The sequence below is a fragment of the Aricia agestis genome, chromosome 18 (assembly GCF_905147365.1).
Source record: "Aricia agestis chromosome 18, ilAriAges1.1, whole genome shotgun sequence".
In the NCBI taxonomy this organism is placed as follows: Eukaryota; Metazoa; Arthropoda; class Insecta; order Lepidoptera; family Lycaenidae; genus Aricia; species Aricia agestis.
In genome coordinates this window covers 10,023,060-10,042,500 of record NC_056423.1, presented here as the reverse complement: position 1 = coordinate 10,042,500, position 19,441 = coordinate 10,023,060, and the positions used below count along the sequence as shown (strand labels likewise).

At 36.8% G+C, this 19,441-nt stretch overlaps 2 protein-coding genes across 3 annotated transcripts in view; one reads left to right on the top strand and one right to left on the bottom strand.

The window, feature by feature from the left end:
• LOC121735922 (abl interactor 2) overlaps positions 1 to 7,603 on the top strand; it is a 24,655-nt gene extending 17,052 nt beyond the window's left edge. For both annotated transcript variants that reach the window (XM_042126919.1, XM_042126920.1), the window contains exon 4: positions 6,389 to 7,603. In XM_042126919.1, coding sequence (XP_041982853.1) covers positions 6,389 to 6,694 — 306 coding nt within the window. In that variant the 3' untranslated portion in view covers positions 6,695 to 7,603. The remainder of the gene's footprint in view (positions 1 to 6,388) is intronic.
• A 4,877-nt stretch (positions 7,604 to 12,480) lies between these two features.
• LOC121735929 (cysteine-rich hydrophobic domain-containing protein 2) lies at positions 12,481 to 17,649 on the bottom strand. The gene is made up of 3 exons (XM_042126927.1): positions 17,441 to 17,649; positions 14,831 to 15,041; positions 12,481 to 13,090 (listed from the first exon to the last, which is right to left on the bottom strand). Exons 1-3 carry the CDS (start codon positions 17,557 to 17,559, stop codon positions 12,923 to 12,925), a joined length of 498 nt encoding a protein of 165 aa, XP_041982861.1. The 5' UTR covers positions 17,560 to 17,649; the 3' UTR covers positions 12,481 to 12,922.
• Between the last annotated feature and the right edge of the window lie 1,792 nt (positions 17,650 to 19,441).

Sequence of the window (19,441 nt, the reverse complement as noted above, 5' to 3'; positions counted from 1 at the left end):
TGGTCTAAATGGTGCGGTATTACCGGTTTTCCGGTAATACCGATTACCGGTATCCATGCCCTAATGGCGATACAAAATGCAAAATACACTGTTGGCGGTCCCCCGACACACCGTTGTGTTACATTTAAGGTATTTGTTATATGGGCCACTGATGCCCGAAATAAATGATTTGAATTTGAATTACTTTTTAAAGTTGTTTGGCGGGGGTTTTTCTAAATTTCTTAATTTAATTTTCGTCTATATCTCCACGTCACGTCAGTTTCAACAAGTTTTCAGTACTTAAGTCGCACACAAAAACAAAAACTAGGTTTTTGCAAACTGGCACTCATTAAATTCAACATTTCTAGAATGCTTGTGCCGTGTTTGCATAAAAAAAAACAACATTTCAAAATGAGAACATTCTGTGTTTGCGCGCGTTTATTGTCTTATTCTAGAACAATTTCGCTAATGGCATAGCGCCAAGATGTTCCGAACTTGTGAATAGCTTCGCTAAATACGCTTAGTTCAAGGTCGCTGATAAAACTGTTTTCGGAATAAGACGCCTTCTTGATGTTGTCTCTAAAGAAAAGTAAGAAGCACGAGAACTAAGTTCCTTTAGATCTTGATCTTCTTGGAATTCCACGTTACAGAAAGATGATGCATGCTCGGATGCGCATAAAAAGTGGGTCTATCCCATTGAGTTCCGACTTCCGAGAGTAAAGGTATCTTTTCGTGAACTGCACTCACACTAGGTCACCTCTAGGAAATAGGAATATATTCGCCGGTTTAAGTTAAATCCTATCAGTCCGCCAAATTGTAGAAGCTATTATTACGTATCTTAATACCTCTTAATTAATCCAAAATCTTAATTTTGGAAATACCCAACCCATTCGAGCATTGTCCCGATGAGCAAATGTTATGAATTTTTTTAAACAGTACAAACCACGAGACTAGAGGTTTATTTGTCAACACTGCACTGGTAGAAACAATCAATAGCTTTGTCCACACTGTGCATTTTTCTGTTCATCAAGGGCATGCGTTATAAAGTCAACAGCGAACGTGAGGCATGCCCTCTGACCGTATCTAAAACATTCGCTTTGTTATTTAAGGAGTGAGCACACTGAGACGGGCCGTGCCGGGGCTCAGCGTGCCGGGGCTCATCGCAAAAATCCGCCTCCATACAATTTGTATGGAAGCGGAAATCCGCTGCGCCCCGACATAGTGTGCGATACGCGCATCCGCTTCCATACAAATTGTATGGAGGCGGATTTTTGCAATGAGCCCCGGCACGCTGAGCCCCGGCACGGCCCGTCTCAGTGTGCTCACTCCTAATGACAGTTGGCGTTGCGTTCGTTGACGCATTAAATTATTGAATGCGCCAAAACGAAAGTTGAATGAAAGAAGACGAAAATTGAAGACGAAAGCGCATAGTGTGGACATAGCTTATTGTCAATCCCGAGCCTTTAGCCAAATTGCATTCGACAGCGCCGATAGCGAAGTTAGAATTCGAAAATCTTTGACAATAACACTTAGCTACGAAATTATCTATTGCAACTTTCAGAAGGTATTCGGACCGGAAGCTGGTTGAAAGAAAAGAAACTTAGCTTATATTATGTAGTTTCAATGCTTCTTTCGATGAAAATATTTTATATTTTTTAAGGGATCCTAAAATGCGATTTGCGCTTGCCCGGTTTTTATATGAACTTGAAAACATCTAGATTCTAGAATATCATACGGAAATCGTACAAGTAAATTTTAATAAACGCTAACGAGTTTGTCCGTGAACAGCTGGACGTGTACGGTCGGGGAAAACCGAAGTTTAGCAATTTGACAGAACCCGCAATTTTTTTGTATTGTAATTTGTACATTTATTTTATAAGTACTGTATATTATTATTTACTGAAAATATACATTTTCCAAAATTACTGGACTGGTTTTGATTGAATGCTGTTTCTTTAGACATAGGTAATATAATAAATACCATGGTTACGGATTACTATTATTATATATTCTGTGCCATGACTGGGAAAGTCATAGCTTAATGGCCTGGCGAGTATTATTTAAACTTAGCCTCCGACAATATTTAAAACCTTTTTGTACTTTCAGTGTCTTAAATTGATGTGAAATCTGCAGTCGCTTGAAAGGAAAATTATAGCATGGCCATTTTCAACTGCTAAACATTGAATTTCCTAGACCGTGCACGTTATACACATTTAGTGTGGGGTCCGTGATGCAACGATTCGATACGTCATCTGCTCCAATAATCCGATTATGAACCCCCAAGGTTGATTAGTTTTTGCAATAATAAGTATGTAATAATAGTATTAATATTGTAGGTAATCGGGAAACCATATAAGGTATTATAAATATTTAATATCCTAATTTTTTTTTTATTAGATGACGCGGACGTCCATAACTCCGTCGTGCGGGTATCTTTTATTTTTCCGGGATAGTACCCTATGTCCTTTCCCGGGACTTAAAGTATCTCCGATTCTCCATACGGCATACCCATCATAATCGGTTAAGCGGTTTGGGCGTTAGTAACAGAGAGACAGACACCTTTGCATTTGTAATATTAGTATGGAAATAATATAATATGGACTGTCAAAAACCCTTAGAAACCGAGCAACTAGCAAGTCATATCCTATTCGTCGTTTCTTTATAAGGCTGTTAATCACCACAGCACTGCGCTAACGTTCCTTGCATCCTATATCAATTAAATTCATTAATGTCAATGTTAAGTTTAATCTCGATTAATATATAATTGTTGGTTAATAGTCAGCTGTTTAATTTGCTGACGTAAAGTGTTGTATAGCGTCGACATTATGTTATTTGTATAACCAATGACGCACTTACTTTTTAACACCTTTCTGATTATTTTGCTATGGCGACAAATAATATTTGCAAGTTTACGTATATTATTAAATGTATAAATAGATTTAGGTAGAATGGTAGGAATAGTCAGTAGATATACAGTATACCTTGATCAAAAATGTGGCTTGACTGTTCGAATTTACAACATACAAAGACAATTACAGAAAAGGAAAAATGTAATTAAAATCATGGCTTAGCCAAATATTATATTCAAACGAACTCTAAACTAAGTAGAGCTTTTGTTGTTGGGCGTTGTAGATCTTGTAGAGCAGTCTTTCCCAAAGTGGGCGATAACGCCCTCTTCTGGACGCTGGAGGTCTAACCCAAAAAAATGGGGTGTTGTGTAGTCGGTTGGGGGGTGATTTATTTCATCTGGATGCATTTTAAATTAAAACAATGGGGCGGTAAAACATAATTTGTTCTCAAAGTGGGCAGGAGACAAAATAAGTTTGGGAACTCCTGTTGTAGAGCTATGAAGTGTAACCGATAACATTTTAAGACTGCATTGGTCTCGTCTTGGCCACATTTTACATATTCTAGTAATGTTTACTACTTGGGTATGTTAGATGGATCGAATCGTTTTATACGCACACGAACAACAAAATATCACACTTTCAAGTTGTTTTCGCTAATCTTGATAACCTTTGACTCCATCAGCTGGGCTACCATGGCAAAAATGAAGAAAACTTTCTTTCGATTCTTGTTGTATCTTAAATATTTCGTAGCAAAATAGTTCTTGATTAAAGGTAACAAGGTCGTGAATATAAATAGACAGATCGGTATGCTAAGCGGGCTGATGATGATGGTCGTTTTGTTTTTATACAAAACGATAAAAACAATAATACTATCAGCGCTCGTGGTCCGCCCCAGGAAATTTGATAACGTGTTTCCGGTTACTCCATACAAGTCGCTGTATTATGCCATATTATGTGCTTAGACTAGGACGAGTCGGCGGCGCACACGACTTTGTCCGGATTGATATAAGGAATTGGGAAAGTCTCAGAGATCAACAAGGGTTTTGATCAGTGCCGTATTTACATATATTTTTTATGAGTGTAGGCCACTTTATTCACCCCCCATGTACGAAATCTGCCGCCCCTAATACGCTGCCTACGGGCCGCCCACGGCCTCTACGGCCTGTTTATAAATGCAAGCCTAATTTTGAAAACAAGAAGTTTCCAATAATTTACACCTAACACCAAGCCTAGCAAGGAGATACCTAGCCATAATGGCCTTTGGTGTCAAATTAGTTTCGCTGGCTGTCGATTGTATCTAGTTGTAGCAATCTTAAACGTTACAACGTCAAGCCGATAGAGTGGCCAGCAAAGATCGGTAGAGACAGTGGCGGCCTTAGGTACCCACTGCGAGGCCGGAAGATCTTTGCGTGGCCCTGGGCGGCAGCTGTTTACGAGACCTTTACGAAAAAATAGAGAATAAGAAGTACCACGCGATTAAAACGAGAATGTATGCGATTCAAATCTCAAATCGATCGCTACATTTTTCACATTTTATAACCGGCTAGGCTTTTGGCACCCACGCTTGTTTTAACGGACTCTTTTAAATCGCATACTACAACAACATTCGCGAATGTCAATCGGCACACTTGACTGCTGCGTGGGTGGTGCAATTTTTGCGGTGAAAGCCCAAATTCACTTTCTTTTAGCGTAAAATACTAGGTTTGTCATGTCGCATGTACCTACTTCCCAAATCGTTTCTAAAAAGGATTTATTGCTTGCGAGATGACCCGTGAACTTCGTATCACATAATCCTAATCACCATGGGCGTACCCAGGATTTTAGCTAGGGGGGGCAGCATACCTGTTTCGAGAAGATGGTCGGTCTGTATATATTGAAACAAAAATCATGAAAATTGACTTTTATTAATCTGACTGAAAATATATTTTGTTTCCAACATTTCATTTTGCGCAGAGTAGGTTTTAAGAGGAGTCCACACCGCCCTTTTTTCCATACAAACGTTGTCCCCTGTTTCCTCCCTGGATAATGCTAGTAGAGTTATAATTTTTTTCCTGAATATCTACGGCTACTAATACAATGTCCCTATGTTTTCTTTTTTTTTTCATAATTTAATTATTAAATAAGATATGAACGTTCAAAAACCAAAAAAATGGTCAGATTTTCCGCTGTGTTCAAACGTCCAGAAAACAGATTTGGCTAGATTATACAAAAAAAAAAAAACATAGGAACACAGCTCAAGCCTTTTTATAATCTTTAATGAAAAAAGTACTTAAATCGGTTAAGTTTTGGAGAAGGAATCAGGGGACAACGAATCGTTGATTTTCTGCAGTTGTCTCTATCGCGTTCTGCGGTATAGGCTTGAGGTAAGAGAGACAGCTATAGATATTACACGTACTTTTTTTTCATTTCTCTAGCTGGTGTATCCTCTTAATTTACGAATATGTTTTACTCTTATTCAACGAGTGGATAACGCAGTACACTAGTAATTGATCTCCTGAACCTACCTACCTAGATCGTATTTTCTCCCAAAAACCCCTTGAAATTCTATACTTCACAAAAAACTACTTGTGGCAGTTGCCGAGAAACTGAAAAATAAATATAAGTACCAGAGACTCTCGTTTTATGTATTCTTATACATAAAACGAGATTAGCTGTCCCGGTGAACTTCGTGTCACTTTAAAACCTTCCCTGGACTTCTACGAATATTTTAAGACTAAAATTAGCCCAATCCGTTCAGCCGTTTTCGAGTTTTAGCGTTACTAACACAATTGAAAATCCATTTTTATATATATAGATACGTGTGGCATAATATGATTTTTTCTAGTAAATAACGTTAGGGGGCGGATTTTGCACATGGCTTCCGCCCCTTTTGCGTCAATTCACTGCGCAGGAAACGTGTTGGTTTTTACAATTTACTCATACGTAATACCTACACCTACCTACACGTTCTGTTTTTCGTTTATAAACGTAATTAGTTATCAGTTCTTATCGTCGAGAGTTGACAAAAGTTAAAACGTAATAACGAAGGATCTAAATCCTATAATTAATGCTAATAATACATGCCTTTGAGGTGTATTTTATTTCTTTAATCATTGTTGTTTTTCCAAGCGTATCAAAACAGTTTTTTTTCTTATGACATATGAGTATTTCTGAAATATTAAACGGAATATTTAAATACTATCAACATACCTTTCGGATAAGCTTCTTTATGCGTTATATGCGACTAGATGATGCCCGCAACTCCGTTGCGCCAAAACTCGTTTATCTCGCGAGAACCGTATATTTTTCCGGGATAAAAAGTATCCTATGTCCTTTCCCGGGACTCAAAGCATCTCCATGCCAAATTTCAGCAAAATCGGTTCAGCGGTTTGGGCGTGAAGAGGTAACAGACAGACAGACAGACAGACACACTTTCGCATTTATAATATTAGTATGGAAGTATGGATTGAACACGGCATGTTTTGTGTTTGAACTTTGAAAATTTTTCTTTCATACGCTGTCCCTATCCTGAGATTTGAAATCTTTGTCATCATCCTTAATTGCTCCATTTTCATTTCCAGGCGAACTCCCGCATCACGCTGATCAGGCGGGTGGACGACGAGTGGATGTACGGGAGACTGGACTCCGGCACCGAGGGCCTCTTCCCGTCCAACTACGTCCAAGTCAAGGTGCCCCTGCCCAACGACACCGCGGACTTGGGGGTCGCCACCGCGCTATACGACTTCGAGCCCGTCCAAACGGGGGACTTGGCCTTCAAAGTAGGTGATGCCATCAATGTGCTCGCGAAACTCAACGAGGAATGGTACTACGGTGAGTGCAACGGCCTCAAAGGACAGTTCCCAGTCAATTATGTGCAGATGAGCTAGCGAGGGGCGTAGCTAGGGGCTAAAAGGGGCACCGAGTTTGAGGCCCCAATAAACTTTTGGAGCCCCGAGACCGAGGCCCAATAAACTTTTGCAGCCCCGAGACTGAGTCCCCAATAAACTTTTGGAGCCCTGAACCTGACGCCACAAAGTTTTTTAGGGCTCCATGACCGAGGCTCCAATAAAGTTGTGGGGCCCCAAAACTGAGGCCCCAATATTTGATATTAAGTCGTATGGGTTAGGTCTAAAATCTTGAATATTGCTTGTGTAAGGTGTTCATATATTTGTATAACTTTGAATTAAGTTTATATGAAATAATGAAAACACAAATTGTAACGATAATAAAGCAATTAATTCGTCCATCGATAGAATTTGGAAAATGTAATGAAAGTAGCAATTTCTTCGAGCAATATTTTTCTAATAGGACCTTTTAGGTGTGTAATAAGATATTAACATAATAAAATCATTTATAATTAATAGATTTAACTTAGGTTATTCTGACACAATACAATTTTTATGCACGGAGATGTTTTGCATGTATATATTTCATTATTTTTAGATTTCAGTGCATTTTCAGCGTGAAATAAAAAGTTAAGTAAATCTTGTAGCATATATTATAAAATCATGTCTAATAAAAAATCAAAAGATCTAATCACGATCATTCTAATAGATACTCAAATTCAGTAATTTCTATTTAACTGATTTGAGGTTGAAATTAATTGGTCTACTTAATTGTGGGTAGTTGCTAGATTTATTTTTGGAGATATTATAGGCTGTGGTGTGAATCTCTTTCAGTTCTTGATTTTGCTTTTTTTTAATTCCATCGTTTAAACTTTAAAGGCTAGAACGTAAGTTTAAATTATCGTTTATAGAAAAATATGTGCCTGATTATACTGTAAAATATATATTTTTAAAATGTCTCTTTTAATCTAAAATATTTATTTTTTTATGATTTTTTATTGTATTATAAAATGATTTTTTTTAATTGGCAAAATTGTCTAGTTATATCATTATGTTTTGTGTATATTTTTGATATGTTTTAATCATTATTTTGTATTTTTCTGAGCACATGGTGACATATCGTGCAATAATCAAGTCATTATAGTATTATACAACAATATAAGCCATCGAAATGTACAATATTAAATTATATTGTATTTGTTGCCATATTATAAGTAGACGTTAAAAAATTTCGTCCATAATTATATTTAAATGAAAGGAAAATTTCTCTGAATAACATTTGGAATACCTGTGGCACACCGCATGAATCAAATGAGGCGCGACCAGTTAATCTACAAACAACAGAATATGGTTTCATGTTTGAATAGCTACACAACTGGTAGTACCACCTTTGAATAGCTACAAAATAAATGGTGGTGCCATCTTTAAATGGCTATAAAACAAATGGTAATGCTATAACTGTCGAATAGCTGCATAAGAACTCGTGGTACCTCCTATGAATAGCTAAAAAACTAGTGGTATCAATTTTGAATATATAGCTTAAAACGGGTACCATACCACTAGTGAATAGTTACAAAGACTGGCTGCGCCAATGCGGTGTCAGACGTTGAAGTTTGGAAGATATGGTTTTACTATATGTACCGATTATTAAATAATAATAGTAAAATGATTGACTGAATGTAAATAATGTAAATGCCTTATTATGTATACGGTTGTGATTGTAAACTGAGAGATGGACATAAAAATGCGTATGAATACGTATGAAATTTAAAAAAATCTAGTGGTATAATATAATTTGAACTTGCGTTAAGTATATAAACTTATCAATAATGTATCAAAGGCATCCTGCAACCATAATAATTGAGATAGATTTAATAAAAATAAAATACCCGTTTTAGTTGTAATAAGAATAGCTAACAGGCAAAAAATCTTATAAACACTAACATTTAAAATTATTTTACATAATAGCGTTTTGCGCTTTAAGATATTTTGATGTATTTTATATTATTTTAAGTTGTATTGAATGTAGATTGTAATAGAGGTCCCAAAGATCAATTTATTTGGACTAGGCGCTTATAATACTTTGTATATAAAATGAGGGTAGGAATCAAATAACAAATGGTGTAAGTTAAGTTTTTGTATATATTGATAATATTTTTCTACATTACGAAGTTTTCCAAGTCTAGATGTTGTATTTATTGCACATTTTATGCGACTCCATAGCAAATAAGGATTTGAGATTTTAGTGATTCCATTTTACTTGTATGGCAATAATAATTCAATCATAATAAACTGTTACTGAAGGAACTTTTAATGGTTTTATTTATTACGTGCATTGTCGTGGGTGTACCGAGGGGGGCAGCTTTCCCCGGGGATCGTGTTGACGTCCGTCCCTACTAAGTATATTATCTATATAAATAATAAAACTAATTTTTGCCTTTTGTTTGAACTACAATACTTTTTACAACTAAATATTATACATTTTTATTCTTTATAAACACCTAGCTTATAAAAAATCTGATTTGCCTTCCCCCTGGCCCAGAACCTGGGTACGCCCATGTGCATTGTATATTAGAACTTAGGACTAGACCAGTGCCTTAACATGTCCTCTGTCGTGCAAGATAATTATTAAGCAATAAAATGGTAACTATATATCATTGTTTCATTTAATAAATAACAGAAGATAATACGGGATACGATTACAGAGGCGGTTTTAAGTTTCTTGTAAGTAGGCACCAGAAAATATCAATTTTGGTAAAAAAAAACTGTTAAGTCCATAAAGTAAAAGGGCATATAAAACAATCATGTCTTCACATAGTGAGATTTATTATTTGAACAAAAATAATTCTATGTTAAAGGTAGGTACTTAAAATATTTACATTTGCTTAAAATACAACTTAATGTCAACATACCCTGTTTGCTTTTCAACCGTTGCACGCAAATGAGAATGTGCTGCTAATACTAATATTTTGATCAGAGACGTTTTTTTTTCTTTAAAAAATCGCCAACTTGTTGAAAAGGCAAAAGAGGGTTAATATTTTTAACCCAATCAATTTTGCCCACCTCGAATCTTTGTGATCGCTCTAAACTGAGACAAATCATAAGCCGATCAGCGAATACTTCCCGATGTATACTTTTATTCTAAAAGTAAAAAAATGTCTAACTTACCCCATGAACGAAGCTAAAATAGGTGGGCAAAATTGCGATCGGCGGCGGTACTTAACGAATAAATCCCTACTATAAACAATTACTTGTCTAATAACACAGTCCTGAAATATTCACTAAAATAATTTTGAATGGCGAGCATTTCGTAAAATATTAAAATGATCATTTAACATTAAAACATAGAGCAAGGCAATCAGGTACATCAAATAAAAATATATGCTTTTGTAAAGTATAAAATGTTAGTTCAAAAATATTAAAATGAGGAATTATTCCCACGCTGAGATATTCAATTATACAATTTTATTTAAAAAAGCTTCGATTAAAATTAAAATACTTTCCAAAATATGTTCATAACATAAACGTCCAGATAGATCGAAATCTGAAGTAATGTTGTGCGAGTAGTATGAAAAATTCATGTATGTACTAAAATACATTTTTTTAGCCTCTTCATCCAATTCACAGTGGCAATAGCTCCAAAAATACCGGGTAAACAATTTCGAATTTTATCCGCCCTTACAATACTCAACAATCGGGGCACACTATATTTGGGGCCCCGGGGAGAGGCCCCGAAGGGCGGGGCCCGCGCACCATCTAGCTATGCCACTTACACAGGTATAACCAACGTCTTACATCTACGTTTACTCATTAGTTTAACATAGCTTTTAAAACAATAAAAGCCTGCAAATGTAATATAGTGACATCTATACACAAAAAGCATAACAATAACAATTTCATTTATTGTTGTTATTATTTACAAGTTGCGATGTAAGAGCCATAAATTATAGAGACTAAACGCACCACCTCCATAGTCCAAACCATAAGGTTAATATACCTAGCGGAATAGAGCAACAATCTCGAGCTGTCAAACGAATCCGAAATTGGTTTCATCTGTGTGCAAAAATATGTGTATGTACACACTTACACAAGCATATTGAACGTGATTTCTATGAGATTAAATTATCAACGTGCGGCACGTGCCGACTGGACGTCAAAAAAAGAGTGTTGCTGTCATGTATCGCACGTCTCTTTTTACCACGCAGATTTACTGATAGTGACATCTCTCTTGCTCAGGCCTTTGTTTCTCTATTCCGCTAGGTATATTAACTTTATGGTCCAAACCACAAGATGAGTTACAAATATTCATACAAATGATATTTAATACTTTTGTAATTGTTCTCATGATTTGGACCACTGTCAACTTTTAATTCTCTTATTGCCTCTTTTGAGTTTTGACGAGCATTACTGTTGACAGTTTTGGAACTACAATATATTATTTAATTTTGTCGGACTTTTTCGTATTGTATTTAAAGATAGTGCTGTCTAGTTTCTATCTCTCTTACTAATAACAAAATTTACACAATAAATAAGCTATAAGATGTTTGATTTTTCAACCTACTATTCGACCCGTTGTATAAATAATTTTATTAGTAAAAGGATATGACAATAAAATATTGTGTGTTTGCCCAAGCACTTCTGCGCAGACAGGTTAAGATCAAATAGCTTATTAAATTCGTGAAATATTTAAGAGGGGCAAGGTAACATTTAATACTGCATAGTGGATGACCTTAAAAGGTTCAGCGGAAGGTTAATTTATGAATTATAAGTGCTTCACGTAATTTAAGGTTAACAATAATGCGATTGACTTCCTTTAGGCTTAACTCACACTGGGTCGCATTCGAAGCGATTCGACCATAAAGTTAATATACCTAGCGGAATAGAGCAACAATCTCGAGCAAAACGAAACTGAAATTGGTTTACATCTGTGTGAAAAATATGTGTATGTATACACTTACACAAGCATGATTGAACATGAATTCTATGAGATTAAATTGTCAACGTGCGGCACGTGCCGACTGGACGTCAAAAAAAGAGTGCTGCTGTCATGTATCACACGTCTCTTTTTACCACGCAGTGTTACTGATAGTTACATATCTCTTGCGACTTGCTCAAGCCTTTGTTTCTCTATTCCGCTAGGTAGGTATATTAACTATATTAATGGACTCGACACGTTTTTAGCCTACAGCACATTCATCTCTATTAAATTGTTCTAAATTATGTGAGTACTTTCTGCTTCGAAAATATGGAAGTACGCGACGTGATGACGAAAAACATGACGCGTCGCTTCGACTCTGGCCCTTTTTGGATTAATTTTTATTAGGTAACTTACCTACTATTGTCAATTATAATGTGTCACGCATATCATCATAAAACGCACAAACTATAGTATGAAAAGGGCAAGTTTGCAATGAGTCTGTTTAGCTAATGTTAAAATTTATCAGATTTTTTTATAACCAATTTTTTTTTTTATTAAATTAGGTCGCAACCGGGTCGCCAAGGAAAGCAACTACCGTCGCCCATGGACACTATTGCAACAACTCAATGCAAACTTAATGCCTGTAATAGAAGATTTACCACATTGTCTCAACCTGTCAACGCTAATAGAAGGCAGATGTAGCCAAGGGAGTGGGTGTCGGAGGCAACATAGTTATGCCCCCGCATTCACTCCTTAAGGTGGATTTCCGATCCCTTGCACAAGCCAAGACCGACAAAATTTTTAATAAAACCTTACTATGATATAGCAGGGTTTCCCAAAGTGGGGTACGCGAACCCCTAGGGGTTCGCCATTTGACGGCAGGGGGTTCGCGACAAGATTTACGTAATGAAACTCTTCAACTTGGTTTCAAAAGGATGTCTTTGATAGATTTTTGGGCAGAGTATTTCGAACTCTCACGCAAAGCGGTGAATTTCCCTTTCTAAAGGGGAGGAGGGGGAGGATTTCAATATAAGTAAGAGGTTCGCTGTCACCTGGAAAAACGGGGGTACGTGGAGCCGAAAGTTTGAGAAACCCTGTGATATAGGTTTCAATATGCTGTACGCCACTACAAAACAGCGGCGGCACGGTAGACCAATTTCGGCAGAAAATGAAACCTTTATCCTATGTCATAAAGTAATTTATTTGAATCGTTGTCGGTCACGGTTGTGGCAAATATCGAAAAGTCACCTTTAGTATAACAAGCCTAGATAGGATGCCATGTGATTTTCGGTAAAATATTGTTTGGATTAACATCCTGCTTGAGATTGAAGCGATAACGACACGGGATATGTCTAGTCGGGCCTGTATATCGGTATTTTTGGTATAAATTCTATTAGAAGTACATACTCCATCATGGACGAGGAATCACAGTGCTGTTTGGTGAGGCGCCAGCGCAGCCCGAGCTTGTGGTATAAGCGGCTGTTCTCCCACTCTAGTAGCTTGTTGAGCGAGTGTTGCGTCTGAAATTGTTAAATATAAATTAGTGTTTGCCTAGATCAGTGGTTCTTAACCGTTTAGTCATGAGGGACCACTTTACCAAATGTTTGTCTAGCCGGGGACCACCCGGTTGGTTTACCTAAACTAAGGGTTTTTTGATATAGAAAACAAGGATAACTTTATAATTAGCACTCATTTTTTTACTTGGCAAAGATCTGAAAGTTACAGATTTTAATTAAATGTGATTTTTGTGACTGCATAGTCCATACTCTTTACTAACTTCTGAATTCTCATATATTATTAGGATTGCTTCGCGGACCACTTGGAATGCCTCCAGGGACCACTAGTGGTCCGCGGACCACCGGTTAAGAACCACTGGCCTAGATAAAACCAATTAGCTTGCAATGTCGGAATGTTTTGGCAAAGCTAAGAGGAGAAAAATGCATTAGGATTATAGATGCTGGCGGGAAAGATTCCGAATTATTCCCGTCGAATACTTCGGAAGTATTCCGAAATATTCCGAAACTTTGGGAATATTTCAACTGTCAAAAATAACGAGGAAAATTGCGCTTGGAAGTTGTAAACTATTTATCTTTAGTTGTGTATCTAAGAATATGTGATGCCGGTTACTAACATTATTAGCCAAGCGGCGAGAAACGGCTTTTTTGGCTTATTATCTTTACTAGCGATAAATAGCGGCTGGTAACGGCTTGTTACTTTTCTTTGATAATACCTTATCATATAAGTTCGTTTATTTTTTATGGTTTTTATTCTGATTTACTGACAATAGGATATATTAGTATGGATAGTATGGATATAAGTAAGTAATAAGTAGGTAAGTATAGATTAATCAATCCTTTTCCTTATGATAAAACTAGATGACGCCCGCAACTCCGTTGCGCCAAAATTCGTTTATCGCCCGGGAACCGTACATTTTTCCGGGATAAAAACTATCCTATGTCCTTTCACGGAACTCAAAGTATTTCCATGTCAATTTTCAGCCAAATCGGTTCGGCGGTTCGAGCGTGAAGAGGTAACAGACAGACAGGCAAACAGACGCAATTTCGCATTTATAATATTAAACCTAGAAGTAGGTATAGATAAACAATTTATATTTTACTTAAGTACATAATGTGCCACTGAACAAATAATTCACTCAACCACCACAAACCACAAACAAACACGTATATTTCCATTGAATTATTCCGGCGAAATATTCGACGGAAACATTCGAATGAGGGGTACGAATCTTTCCGCGGGGTGAGGGAAAACTTCTCCGGGGAGCATCTCCCTTCCGCGCCGCCGTCGCCCGCTCGCACGACTCGCTCGCCCGTACGAGCGGGCGACGGCGGTGCGAAAGGGAGATGCTCCCCGGAGAAGTTTTCCCTCACCCCGCGGAAAGATTCGTACCCCGCAATCGAATGTTTCCGTCGAATATTTCGCCGTGGCAGTCGGCGCGTGCGAAGCGGTGATAGCGGCCGGCGGGCGACGCTCTATGCGCGGCGGCGATCGATGATTGATGCAAAATACGATTTTTCAGCTTCAAAAATTCATATTTTTTTTTATTAAATTCATTTTGAATAATTCAAATTTATAGAAACTTTCCCAGAAGTATTCCGGAATTATTCGGAATTTTTCAGAAGTTTTGCAACTACAATTAGGATGTCACATAGCAGCAAAAATCATCAACATAATACAAGACTGTACCAACTACCAGCGGGCAGTGCATTGTTTCATTCATCCCCACACTTTTGAATACTTACTCTTTTACTGAGGCATATAACTGGCCATAGAGAGCATCCAAACGTGCAGCAACAGCATACGCAGCCGCAGAACAGCCATTTCACATTTACTGGTAACGTCTTCTTCAGCACACTGTTGATACGGGCGATCGTCGCTTGGTACTCCTCTGGAGCGACACGAGACTGGAGCCCCGAGGGAAATTCATAATTGAAGCGGTTGCTCAGACCAAACCTGAAAAATTGAAGTTATGTACTTTATTAATAAAACTTTTATCAGTCACTTGTGGACTGGTCTCAATAATTGTTTACCAAGACAAATGTATGATATAATATAATGTGACGTGGGAGAGCCATGGCTCGGCACGAATGGGCCGGCTCGACCGGAGAACTACCACGGGCTCACAGAAAACCGGCGTGAAACAGCGCTTGCGCTGTGTTTCGCCGAGTGAGTTTACCGGAGGCCCAATCCCCTACCCTGTTCCCTTCTCTACCCTCTCCTATTTCCTTCCCTACCCTCCCCTATTCCCTTCCATACCCTCCCCTATTCCCTCTTAAAAGGCCGGCAACGCACCTGCAGCTCTTCTGATGCTGCGAGTGTCCATGGGCGACGGAAGTTTAAATTTTTTTTGCACACTTGTTTTGTTTGCACTTTGCACATTTGCCCCCTTATTTCATAAAAAAAATATGTGTGTTCAACAAATAACGATTACTCCACTGTTTGTGAACCGATTTTCAAGAATAGTGGATTTGTAATAATTTGATGTCAACGCAAGTATTTTTCTACATTATTGTTTAAAAAAATGCGAGAAATTGAAAGTCTAAAATAATATAGAATAATATAGGCTCCCAATATTACTTCTTTATTTTCTTAAAAGTTTACTACTAAAAAGCCCGGCCGCACATTATCCAAATTTCTAATCAGAAAAATACATTTTGACACGTCAGAATTCTGATAGCATGCGGGGTGCACAACAAAATGTATGAACAGAGTGCGTTTCGGCGGGAGTCCGGCGCAAGGGCATCGCCAGGGGGGGGGGGGGGGGCAGGGAGGGCAGCTTCCCCCCCCCCCCCCCCCCCTGCGCCATTGGCTGGCGACGCCCTTGGTCCGGCGGGCGTACGGCCGGGTACTTTTTTCAATTCACAGAATATTTTCCAGTCCGGAAAGGATGTGTACCTAATGTAGTTGTAGGCAGTATTTTATCTACATTAGACTAAAATTTTATAAATTCTTACTATAGTACAAATAGCACTCAATATTTAGAAATAATTTATTACAGAAAAAAGAGGCGACGCCAAAATTCGATTCGAATTTTGGCGTCGCCTCTTTCGCAAGAGGCCCGCACTTTAATAATATTTTATTTATTGTCAATGAAGGGTCGCATAGTTTAATTTTTAATAATTTTGAATAATACTATGAGGCTGGCATAGATGCCAAGTGCATTTTTAAGCCTCGTTAAAAAATTGAGAAAAAAAAAAGTATTATTATATACAAACTTTCATCCCCTATTTGAACCCCTTGGGGTTGGAATTTATCAAAATCCTTTCTTAGCGGATGCCTAGGTCATAACATCTACCTGCAGGCAAAAGTTCAACCCGAACCGTCCAGTGGTTTGGGCTGTGTGTCGATAGTTCACTATGTCAATCAGTCAGTCAGTCACCTTTGAGTTTTATATATATAGATTGTTTAATTTTGTATTTTCTTTGGTGTGCAATAAACTGTTATTGTTTGTATTTAAAAATAAGGAAGGTATTTTAAGTGGCTATTAATTATTGTTTATTCTAGTTAATACATAGTATATCTGTAAACATGTGACCAACTTCACTATGCTGTCTGATAACCTCATTAGAGACAGAATAACAAACTACTGAACTGATGCTGACCTTTGTAGAATAACTATGCCAATAAATGTATTACTATTATTGAGTGCTTTGAAAAAAAATATAATAATTCTTTTTGTGCACATATATTTTTTTGTTTATGCAAAAGAATAGATGATTTATTGAAATCATTTAGTTATTTTAAGGAGATTAGTCAATAATTTAGTAATAGAGTCCCGTTATTACCCTTTGGGTACGGAACCCTAAAAATTCTCAATAAATACTTTAAAACTATGATTTGTGTAGAATATTTAGCTAGCTACTAGTGGCAAAGTTTTTAGTGTAACATTCATAAAAAAAAAACATGATAATAACTAACATTGTTTTGTTATTTACTTAAAACATATTACCATTTAGGACATCGTTATTATTAGGGCCACTTAACTATTATCAAGTTTTGCATAATTTTTTTGCACACTATGAGCTACTTATGTAAAATTGAAAAGTGAGCCATTTTACATAACCAAGTGATATCAAAACCTGTTTTGTATGAGTAAACACACAATTAAACTATATACCTTTATTCGGTAAAGAGGAAGTTTAAAAAGAAAATAAACTCATAAAACTGACTAAAAAAACAAAGAGTATTGTGAAATCCTGACAAGTCTCAAATCTCAATGTTTCTGCCAAGGATACTAGTAAAAGTTCCTGCTACAGAACTTCTAGAAACTCAGTACAAAGGTCCTTTTTATGGTGGCACTAACAATAAAGTATTATTAATTGAGTAAACAGCTGATAAAAAGTAAAACTTACACTGTCATATTCCCAGCCCCGCGGACGATGATAGGGTCAGGCACTAACGTCACATGAGTCTCCTCTATATTCTCCTCGGGCTCCGGCTCCTCCGGGTATATTGCATCGAAATCAGCCATTTTAGCGTAAACTTAACAAATTGTAAATATTTTCTGTTTGGTATACATAACAAAGGACCTGTGTTTGATTTTATACAATCATTGGAAAAAGACACAGACTAAGAAGAGATACGAAAAAGACGACTCAACGATCAGTGTTGCCAACACGACTCATACAAAATATGCTAAACTGCTGTTAAAATTTTGCCAAAATTATGCCAATTGCTATAAAATTATGCTAAAACTTTTCAAGGTCTAATAAAGCATTATTTAATTTTAAATCTTTAATAATCAACAAAATCTCAATTTATTTTTATGTTTTTTTTTATGTAACAAAATATTAATATCTTGTTCTTCATCGATAGCTGATACTGTTGATGTACATGTAAACACAGTGCCGTAAATAGCCTTTTTTGCGCCCTGTGCGAGCTTATACAACTGCACCCTTGTTTTTTCACTGACTTCCAAAAAGGTGAAGGTTATAAATTATAATATGGTCGGCTGTGGATATATTTTTTTTACTACATTGGAAAACATCTCTGGGGCGCAGCCAATGATGTTCTACTTATACAGATATGTTACGTCCATACTATTTTCCGGCTTAAATCTCTTCCGAACAATTTTTAAATTCTAAATTGCAGACATTGACAAATTTGACAGATAAGTGAAACAAAAGATACGAAAAACCATTTACATAAAAGAGACAGTTCTATTTTTAAACGTCGAATCATATCGCTGTCTCTTTCTTCGCCTGAGCTATGACGAAAATTAGGTTTTTTCCAGATTGTTCGAAAAAATAATTGAAAATGTAAATAGTCGAGGTATTATTGCAATCAAGACATGTGGTAAGAGATTCCATGTGTTTTGTTTACTTTCGAGTTATAATTGGTACATTTTCGAAACACGCACGACGTAATTTTCAATTTATTTAGGTAAGACAAGACGCGGCAAGTTCGTGACTGCGCTCGATTCAGACTAAACAACAGACGGCCCAATTGGGCCGTATTTGAAGGTTCACAACGCGCGCGGTAGTAACATATCTGGTTTGAGTATTTCATCATTGGGCGCAGCGGGAAGTACTTGTCGGGAGCAATTCGAAAAAATAAGAATCTAACCATTCTTGCGCCCCCCCAGAGTCTACGCCCTGTGCCTGGGCACCGGTGGCACCGCCCTATTTACGGCACTGTGTAAACATATTATACTTAATAGAAGATTCATTGTCCAAACTATAATTACTCTCCTTGGTAAGAATAACAGCATTTCCTTGTCCTCTTTAGGCCGAATTTAATGTATTTAAAAATAGCATTTAAAGTTTTTACTGACAAGCGGTAGCGAAGTTTTAACTACATTCAATTGGCTGAAAACGCGTTCAATTTCGGCGTTAGAATGTGGTAGTGATAATAAATGAGTAATAAATACTCTTTTCAGAGTAATTATTACTCTGTTTTATAACACACGCTTAGTAATTGAATCGGATCGCTCGTTTCATGGTAAATTTTTATTAAATAATTATATGCTAAAAAATATGCTATATGCTAAACAACAAATAAATATGCTAAACAGCGTAAAAATATGCCAAATTTAGCATAAAATATGCTAAATTGGCAACACTGTCAACGACTGACGAAATGACGTTTCTTGTTTTGCCACAGACGAGGAATAAATTTTGACAGCTTTTTTTTTTTAAGAACAAGATTCTATCTGCATTGGAATAATATCGATGGTTGTTGAAAATTCTTTTTCTTGCTATAATATATTTTATAAATTGGAAATAAAAATATCAAATTAGTTATTCTTAATTTTCGATAAGCTACAACTGAAGATAATCATGAATGGAGAGGGTAATACAAGAAGGTTCCAAAAATCACGAAGGAGAATAATTTAAAGTGACTGTAACTTTTAA